At 36.1% G+C, this 10,575-nt stretch overlaps 1 protein-coding gene across 1 annotated transcript; it reads left to right on the top strand.

Annotated features, from left to right (window-relative positions):
• Positions 1-5,700: 5,700 nt before the first annotated feature.
• Positions 5,701-7,359, top strand: LOC127091902 (uncharacterized). The gene is made up of 2 exons (XM_051030640.1): positions 5,701-6,055; positions 7,349-7,359. The coding sequence occupies exons 1-2, from the start codon at positions 5,701-5,703 to the stop codon at positions 7,357-7,359; spliced, it is 366 nt and encodes a 121-aa protein (XP_050886597.1).
• Positions 7,360-10,575: the final 3,216 nt, after the last annotated feature.

Raw genomic sequence — 10,575 nt, 5'->3', positions numbered from 1 at the left:
TCCACATCTGTTTGAGCCACCGTGAGCTTTTCTCCTTGAGGTTTCAGACAACAATCTTTAAAGATTTCAACCACATCAGATTTGTTTTTGGTCCAGATGTATCTGGAGAAATCATCCACCACTGCAAACTTCTTTCCACCAAGGCTTTCCACTTGCATGGGTCCCATCAACTTCATATGGAGGAGTTTCAACCCTTTGGAAGTGATGTTAAGTCTGAGTTTCTAGTGTGACATCCTTGTCTGACATTTCCCACAGACTTTCAATTTGGGAGTTTCTCTAGCATATATAATCATCTTCATCCCTTTCTCCTTGACTGAGGTACATTTTGAGGAGTAACTAATTTGAGAGTTCCACATGTAACAGTTGTCTTTGGTTCTGACTCCTTCCATGATTACTTCACTTTCTTTGTTGGTAATCAGACATTCGATTTTAGTGAAGTTAACATTTAGACCTTGGTCACATAGTTGACTGATGCTTATTAGATTTGCAGTCAAACCCTTAACCAGTAGGACCTTGTCAAGTTTAGGCACTCCAGGACAATCAAGCTTTCCTATCCCCTTGATTTCACCCTTTTCTCCATCACCAAAGGTTACATAGCTTATGGCATGAGGATGAAGTCCAGTTATCAGGTCTTTATTTCCAGTCATGTGTCTGGAACATCCACTATCAAAATACCATTCTTCTTTGGCTGAGACTCTACGGGGAATGTGAGCTATTAGACTTGTAACATTAGTCTTAGGAACCCATTGCTTCTTGTTGATAGGCCTGTGCTGTTTGGGTCTGGGTTGATAGTGAGCCTGATGATGAACAGGGCTAGGATAACCATACAGCTTATAGCAGAAGGGCTTCAGGTGACCAAATTTCCCACAGTAATGGCATCTCCATCTTTGGTGTTTCCCTTTCTACTGTCTTCTCTTCTGATGTTGTGACATATGATATGACATCACAAGTTTTCTTTTACTATGGCTGCATTTAGGTTTGGCTTGAGGTTTGCAACCAGTGTAACTGCACTCAGGCTTAGATTCATTATACCCAATGCCAGATTTGTCTCCTGTTATTTTTCCAGTTTGGAGAATCTTGTCTAGGGATTCAGATCCATTATTTAACATTCTTACATACTTGGTCATCTCTTCTAGTTTAGAATTCAAGAATATAGCTTCAGTTTTTAACTTGGAGATGATTTCCACATGGTTTGCCTTCTCATTCTCCAGCTGTACTATCTTCTGGCTTTCAATTTGTTGACTTTCATCTATCTAGGCCTTAAGAACCACTGCTTCTATTTTTAATTTGGAGATGGTTTCCAAGTGTTCTACCTTATCATTCTCAAGTTGAGTTATTTCCTTCTTCTGGCTTTCAACCTGTTTACACCACTCTACACTTTTGAGACACAACTTTCTGTAGGTAGTGACCAACTCTTCAAAGGTTACTTCACCATCACTTGAGTCTTCATCAGAATCCCATCTTCCAGTCAAGGCAGTCATAAGATTTGAAGATTCTTCTGTTTCACTTCCATCTGACCAAGTGGCAGCAAGACTCCTCTTCTGTTTCTTGAGGTAGGTCCCACATTCAGTTCTAACGTGTCCATACCCATCACATTCATGGCACTGAACTCCTTTTTCTTCTTTGGGCTTTTCATCTGACCTTGTTCTTCTTCCAATATTGTTGGATTTACAGATGTCAGATGTGATGTTCTTGACATTAGCCTTAGATCTTTCATCCATCTTTTTCACTAGCTTGTTAAACTGTCTCCCCAGCATTGCTACATCATCTGCCAGATCTTCATCAATATCTGGACCACCTTCCTCCTCCTCAGTGTTTGACTTGAATGTTATGCTTTTGGCTTTCTTTTCATATCAATCACACATTCCCATCTCAAATGTTTGAAGGGATCCAATTAGCTCATCAACTCTCATATTGGAAATGTCTTGAGACTCTTCTATGGCTGTCACTTTCATGGCAAATCTCTTAGGGAGTGACCTGAGTATTTTCCTCACTAATTTTTCATCTGACATCTTCTCACCCAGGGCTCCTGAGGCATTAGAAATTTCAAGGATATTCATATGAAATTCATGAATATTTTCATCTTCTTTCATCCTTAAATTTTCAAACTTGGTAGTGAGCAGTTGCAGTCTAGACATCTTCACTCTAGAGGTGCCTTCATGAGTGGTTTTGAGAATGTCCCAAGCATCTTTAGCCACTTCACAGTTGTTTACCAATCTGAAGATATACTTATCTACACCATTGAATATAGCATTCAATGCTTTAGAGTTCCCAAGGGCTAAGTCATCCTCCTCCTTGGTCCATTATTCTTCAGCCTTCTTATCAGCAATAGCTTCTCCATTCTTGGTAACAACTGGATGTTCCCAGCCTGTTAACACAGCCTTCCAAGCCTTATTATCCAGAGATTTTAGGAAGGCTACCATTTGAGATTTCCAGTAGTCATAGTTGGATCCATCCAAAATAGGTGGTCTGTGAACAGATCCTCCATCTCTCTCTATAGTACCAGAAAGTATCGTCCCTGGATCTCACCAAGAACCAGAGCAGGATGCCTGCTCTGATACCAATTGAAATTTTGGTATCAGATATGATATGTCGAAGGTAATGTCACGACACTAATATCTATGTTACACAAACAGAAGAAAGATATAGAATGGTAATGCAAGAGACACAAGCAATTGTTAACCCAGTTCGGTCCAACTCACCTACATCTAGGGGCTACCAAGCCAGGAAGGAAATTCACTAAAATAGAATCAGTTCAAAGACTCTCCGTACACTTCAACAAGTTATAGTCTTTCTCACCTAATCTCTACCCGTGCAATTTCTACCTAAGCACTCTTAGATATGAGAACCCACTCACTTCCCTACAATCACACATGTGATCTTAAACAACAATCCCTTGAGAAAAGAAAACACTTTTCAATAACACACTCTTGATTTTACTTCACAGTTTCAATCAAGGAGACACACTCTTGATCATGCTTCACAACTTTGATCAAGAAGACACACACTTGATCTTGCTTCACAGCTTTGATCAAGTAGACACACACTCTTGCTTAATAGCTTTAGAGTGACAAATTACAACCACAAATCAGTCCAATTCAATCATCAAAAGATGACTTGAATTGCTTACAAGTCTTACGACTAAACAGACACAAACCCTAGCTCTCTCTCTATATTTCGCTCAGTATTGGTTATGTATCAAAATAGGTTTTCTAAGTCCCTTTTTATAAAAGCTTTCAGTTGGGCTTGGACATCTTGAAAACCCTAAATCTATTTTCCAATCAAATCTTTTTATAACAGCTGGTTAGATCTCCTTGGAAAATAAGTAAATCAGGTTGTAATCCATGATTGAATGTGCCAGCTAATCAGATCTTCAATCATACATAGATTGCCATTAATTGTGCAATCACAAAACACCAGACATTCATACTGAATGTTCTGTGTACAGGATGTCATGACATCGAGTCTGACATCCTGGAAAAATCTTGCATAAATCAATAATTCCTTTTATAACTACCAGCAGGTACAACCATATCAGATGTCATGACCTTGTGTATGACATCTTGAAACAATCCTGCATGAACATGTCTTCATTTAAGCTCCAGCAGGTACATCCCATATCAGATGCCATGACCTTGTGTATGACATTCTGAAACAATCCTGCATGAACATGTTCTTGAACTCCAGCAGGTACATAGGATATCTTATGTTAAGACATCACACATAACATCTTGTGAACACTCTTTGTTTTACCAAAATTTCTACCAATATTAAGAATCAACAGGAATGATCTTGAAATTGGTTATTGTTAATGGAAGTCACTTTATCACTTGGGAAGGATGAGGATTTTGAAATGTTGAAACTCATGCCAAGTCTTGATTGATCAATCTTAGAAAGCTCTTGGTGCAAAACCCTAGCTTAAGACAAACAAAGTAGAAATTTTCAATAGGTTAGTAATGCAAAGATGCTAGATGTCATGTAAATAATACAAATGATGGTGGAACCTTAGGATTGAAAATTAGGGTATGACACAGTTGAGTCGGAATGGTGAGGCTTACGGGTGGGATGTTCAATTTGAAGAGAGTTTTCAAGAGCTCAAGAAGAAATTAATGTCATCACCAATTCTGATTTTTCCGAGTCAAAGTGAATCTTTTATTGTGTATTTTGATGCTTTGAAGATGGGTTTATGTGGTATTCTTATGCATAAAGGTCAGGTTGTGGCGTATGCTTTGATACAGCTGAAGGTTCATGAAAGTAATTATCCTACCCATGATATAGAGTTGGAAGTTGTGGTGTTTGTGCTTAAAGTTTGGAGAAGTTATTTTTATAGATATAGATTTGAAGTGTTCATCAATCATAAGAGTTTGAAGTATTTTTTCAATCAGAATAAACTGAATATGAGACAGAGGAGATGATTTAAATTTCTGAAGGATTATGATTTTGATTTGAGTTACCATCCTAGTAAGGCTAATGTGGTAGCAGATGAGTTGAGCAGGAAGACCTTGTATGTGTCGGCATTGATGGTTAGAGAATTTGATTTGATTGAAATTTTTTGAGATCTTAGTTTGGTATGTGAGATGACTTCTAACAGTGTGAAGTTGGGTATGCTGAAGTTGACTAGTGGTATTCTTGAAAAGATTAGAGAAGGTTAGAAAGTCGACTTGGGATTGATTAAGAGGTTGATGTTGATCAATAAAGGTAAAAAGGTAGATTTCATAATTGATGTGAATGGGATCAAGAGGTTCCTGTGATAGAGTTTGCGTGCCAGATTTTCCAGAGCTCATGAAGAGAATTCTTGAGGAAGGTCATAGGAGTGGTTTGAGTATTCATCCCAGTGCTAATAAGATATACCAAGATTTGAAGAGGATGTTTTGGTGGCCAAGAATGAAGAAGGATATTATCGAGTTTGTTTATTCTTGCTTGAATTGGCAGAAGTTGAATATTGAGCATCAAAAGTTTCCAGGAATGATACAATCGTTGAGTATTCCTGACTGGAAATGGGACAACATTTCTATGGTTTTTGTTATGAGTTTACCTAAGACTTCTAAGGGAAGTGATAGGGTTTGGGTTGTGGTGGATAGGTTGAATAAATAGGCTCATTTCATTCTGATAAGGATCAGTTATCCGTTGCAGACACTGTCTAAGGTTTATACCGAGAGGATTATCAGTTTGCATGGTATTCCTTCGAGTATTATTTCAAATAGAGATCTGATGTTCACCTCGAGGTTCTGGGAAAGTATGCAGGAAGCCTTAGGAACTAAGTTACGGACGAGTTCTGCTTATCATCCATAGATGTACGATCATACAGAGAGGACCATCCAATCGTTGGAAGATTTGTTGAGAGCTTACATGTTGGAGAAAGGAGGTAATTTGAATACTTACTTGTCACTGATTGATTTCACCTACAACAACATTTTCTATTCTAGTATTAAAATGATACATTTTGAAGCGTTGTATGGTAGAGGGTGTAGGACACCTTTGTGTTGGTATGATTACGGTGAAAGTGTTGTACTAAGGCCAAAAATTGTTCAGCAAACTAATGAGAAGAGCAAGATGATTCAGGAGAAGATGAGAGCTTCACAGAGTTGACAAAATAGTTATCATGACAAAAGGAGGAAAGCAATTGAATTCCAAGAGGGAGATCATGTGTTATTGAGAGTCATTCTAGTGAAAGGCGTTTGTCGTACTTTGAAATCTCGAATGGTCACGGTGCATTTCATTGGTCCTTATCAGATTTTAAAGAAAGTAGGAGAAGTGGCCTACAAATTTTCTTTACCAACATCTCTTTTGAATCTTCACAATGTGTTTCACGTGTCTCAACTTCAAAATTATGTTCCAGATCCGTCTCATGTGATTCTAATGGAAGATGTGCAAGTGAGAGATAACTTGACTGTCGATGCATCACCATTGAGAATTTATGATCGAGAAGTGAAACACTTGAGTGGCAAATATATCGTCTTTGTGAAGGTTGTATGGGTAGGACCTGTTGGAGGAAGCATGACATGGGAGATGGAGAGTCAGATGAAAGAGTATTATCTGGAGTTGTTCAATTCAGGTAATTTTTTAGGATAAAAACTCTATAAGTGGGGGTGAGTTGTAACATCCTGAATTCAATTAATTTATTTAATTGACTTTTTCGATGCTTTTATTTAATTATTTATGTTGGTGATAACATGTGTTATGTGATTATTTAGCCTTTGTTAGGATTTGTTGGAATTTAATAGAGTTTTATTTTACTAAAATAATAGTACAATAATTAAATAATAATAATAAAATAAGTAAAATAGTGGAATAGTGAGATTAGGGGTAGAAAATAGAATTTTGGTGAAGTATGAGTAGTGAGGAGAGAGTGCACAATAATTGAGAGGTGAAAGTATGATAATTAACTTAAATATAATTTTAGGTTAAAATATATGGTGGAGTGAAAGGAATCAAACTTGTCAGTACGTGAGAATTGTGAAAATTGAAAAAGAGGCAAATCTAAGAAACTCTTTAAGGGAAAGAACATCTAGCTAAAGCTTGAGGAGTTGCTAGAAATTCAGGTAAGGGGAAAACTACTTGAATATATATGTATTGCATGAAGGATAGAGAAGGGTCCTCACCCTCCTCTAGGTTTTCTTCACCATTGCTGTGCTTTATGAGTTTTGATGATGATTGTGTAAAATCCATGCTAATTACCATGTTTAATGTATAAATTCGTGTTCTGTATATTGCTAGAATTTATGCATGATGGATGGATACAAACCTTAATATTTTGAATGTTCTTGTTGTATATTTGGTGTTATGAACATAACCTTAGATTCATGATTAATTGATGAATTTAAATGTTAATTAGTGCATAAGTTATGTTTTAATTATGGTATAATATGTATCTATTGTTTTCTGGTTGATTTGAGTGGTTAGGGTCAAAATCGGAGCTTTGATGAGGCTCCAATGGTGAAATTTGTGTTTCTGATTTTTGCGGTTCTGGGCGTCTGTGCTTAGCCCCGGAAACATGCGCTTAGCGAGCCCACGCTTAGCCCAAAAAATATGCGCTTAAAGAGCATGCGTTTAGCCCACAAAAGTTGCGCTTAGCGAGCATGATAGCGCAAAGTTCTTGTTTTCGACTCGAATCATCGATTGTCTTCGATTCCAGCGACTGTTTTTTGTTGTTTTCGACTCGAATCATCGACTGTCTCTGATTCCAATGGTTGTTTGTTGGTGTTTTACCGTGGTTGGTAAGGTGGTGAGTATAATAGATATTCCTTAAGTATTATGTGAATATTTTATTCGATGTATGAGCACATGTTATTGAAATGTGTGTATAACTATATGATGAGTTATAATTATATGTTGTTTTCACATGCAGTGGATGTTTAGCTAATGTTTGAGGTGTTTTGTTGAGGTTAAATTGTTGTGATGGGATATTGTGATGAGTTAAATAATATTCAATTTATTGGTATAATTATAAGTAGCCAATCATAATTATATGTGTGAGTTGTGATGTTCTATAAATATGACTATACATATGAGTTGTGAATTTATGATTATAATTATGTGTTGTGAATGTAATTATAACGGTTGTGTTAAGGTGAGTAGTTCAGAACTGGAGACTACTGTGAATGTTGGATTGCATGATTTTTATGGTTATAAGTTGAACCATAAGTGTTGTTTTTGCATTACTTGTATGTCATGCATCATTTTGTGTCAGTGTGTTGAAAGAGGCGAATCACGGGTTCAGCAGTGGGGACTAGTGATCGTCTGGGGATCATGAGTCAGGACCCGGTTCGTATAAGGAACTGTTGTTGAGTAAACAAGATTAGTAACAAATCTCTGATGTCCAAATTGGTACCACATACATAGAGTTGAGTTGTGAGTCACATTGCATACATAAAGGCTATGTGAATTGATTTGTTGTGTCGACGTGTGAATTAAATGAGTGTTGTTGATTGTGTGATTTAAGTTACTCTTGCATTCTTTTACACTGTTAATATATTTGAGCGTATTATGACCCCTTCCTTGTTTGTTTTGTGTTGCTCTTTACATTATTGTACAGATACTCAAGAGGAGTAAGTGCTACTATGAGTTGGAAGATGGCCATGGAGCTTTTCTTTGTTTTATTTTATCGTTTATTCTTATTTAGTTGATTTAATGCTCTGATCTGTAATATTGGGAAACAATGCGCTTATTTGTTTTGAGTTAATCATTAGATTATGTTAATGTCATTAAGTATTTCAATTTGATGAGATAGATGAAGTTTATATTATTTATTTTGAGTTCCGCTGCGAGTTTTGAAATTAATTAAAAAATATGCATGTTATGTTCGAGTAGCATCCTCAAACGATGATTTTATTCTATAATTAAAAGTTAATATTTTATGGTGTTATATCAGGTACGCGTCAGACATCAGACACATTTTTGTGAGTGCAACTTCTGTTAGATGTATTTTGTATGATGTCAAAACTAGGATACTTTAGCGTTAATGTATATTGGACAGTATTCTTTGAATCTCTATGTACATCTCAGCACTAGGAAGTATAAAATTATTTGGAAACAATGTGGAAAAGGTATCATGCATCAAACATGCATGAAAAATCATTTTTTTGGTGAAAAATAGCATTACAGGTCGACACATGCAACTACAGATCGACCTATGGAAAAAAATATTGGCTATAGGTCGACACATACAGTCTACAGGTCGACATGTATGATGCTGTATTAAAGCATGTAGCCTCGGTCTCATGTGCCGAGTCTTCAAGTCGATACATAGGGAGCACATAACAGTCATAGGTCAACACATGACTTTAGACAAGTCGACCTATGCATCGAACATGTCGACACATAACTTTTATAGGTCGACCTATCTGATGTAATTTTTCAAAAGTTCAAATTTTTCTCAAGCCCTTTGCATTTCCTTTTGCCCAAAATCACTCATACATATAAATACTTCATATATGCATCATTCTCTAGTAAGGTTTCTAGAGTGAGTAAAACCTACATGAATCCAGATTTTAAAGCATCTCATCATCTTCAATTCAATCTATGGATACACATAATCATTTTTTGATTGGGTATTATCTAGATTATGATTGATAACATCCAATTAGGTTTGTTGTACAAAGAATATTGGGTTGAGATCTTTGAGGGATTCAAATAAGAAAACCGAGGTGAGATTTTCCTTCAAGATCTTTAGCGTTTAAAGGTTTTGGACAAGATTGTGCAATTCAGATCTGATCGAGTGAAACGGTGGATCGTGTTGACAAATCTTGGGTTCAACAAGTGTGCACTTAAGATTAATTCAGTCATGTGAAAGCCTTGAGACAAGAAGGTCGTGCAAGGAAGTAGAACCAACAGGTGAATTGAAGCGACATTGTAGGTGTCTTGATCAATCTTTGATCAAGGATTTTGGAGGTGTTAGAGTTAAGAACAAACTTAGGATTTGTGGGATTTGATTTCTCATATGTTGTATATACATTTGCAAAGTAAGATTTATCATATTAATATCTCAATTCAATAGTGAGGTCAAAATCGAGGGCAAACGTACCCATAGCGAGGTCGATTAGGAAACTGCCTAAACAAATCCTTGTGTACTCTCTCTCTCTCTCTCTCTCTCTCTCTCTCTCTTTCGGTTCACAAATTATCGATTACTTTGATCTCTTGATCAACATTGTTTGGATAATAATTTTTGAATTTTTATGAAATTTGTGTTGATGTAGTGATCACATACCTTTTGATAGTGATTGGATTTCTAAGAACTACAAACATTATACAAACATCCAAACTTTGTTAATCGCACGCAAAGTGTTCGACAAATTGTTTCAACTAGTTCTTTGAGTGTTGTTATCATTGGAGATAGATCGTTACTATAGTAGAGTATTCAATTTAGTGTTTGAAGTGTTGATTAATCAACTTGTGGATTATCATTGACACTCTTACGCATGTCCGAACTTTTCAATAGTAGGTTCGGTTAGACGATTTTGGATTTGGAAAATATTTGAAACTTGCTTCCGCATCATAAATTTTTCTAAATTAAATTTTTGAATAAATTTTTAACTTGAGATTTATTCACCCCCTCTAGATCTAGGTCTGTCATCTAACAATTTTTAATCTGAAGGGTCAGTACTACAAATGTTGAATGCAATGTTTTTCTAGACTTGTAATAGGAAAATAATGTCTTAACATTGACATACAAATTACAATACATTCTTATTCTGGAGAGTGTAAGCACTTCACAATCTCTTGATTCTCAGGATTTTTTTTCAAATGGAACGGATCAGGCGAATGTTGAATCCCTTAACTCTCAAAATCAGATAAATCTATACGAAGATATCATGGTCGAGCTTAATAGCGACAACGATATTTTTCCATCGATGAAAAGGTCGAAACATTTACACCATTAGAAGAAGACAATGATCTGATAAACCTTTTTGCACTCGATGAAAACCTTTTTGATGGTATCATCTATTCTCTCGGACAAGATCAAGGAGTATGGTTCGAAAAATAGATTCCGGCTGAAACTCTAATAGAGGTTGAAAATAAACTAGAAAAAACTCTGAATGTTGTTTCAAAGAATACACCAGGTGATCAAACATCAAA

This window comes from Lathyrus oleraceus, chromosome 1 (assembly GCF_024323335.1).
Source record: "Lathyrus oleraceus cultivar Zhongwan6 chromosome 1, CAAS_Psat_ZW6_1.0, whole genome shotgun sequence".
NCBI lineage: Eukaryota > Viridiplantae > Streptophyta > Magnoliopsida > Fabales > Fabaceae > Lathyrus > Lathyrus oleraceus.
The sequence above is the reverse complement of the archived record's forward strand: the minus strand, read 5'-3'. Positions and strand labels throughout refer to the sequence as shown.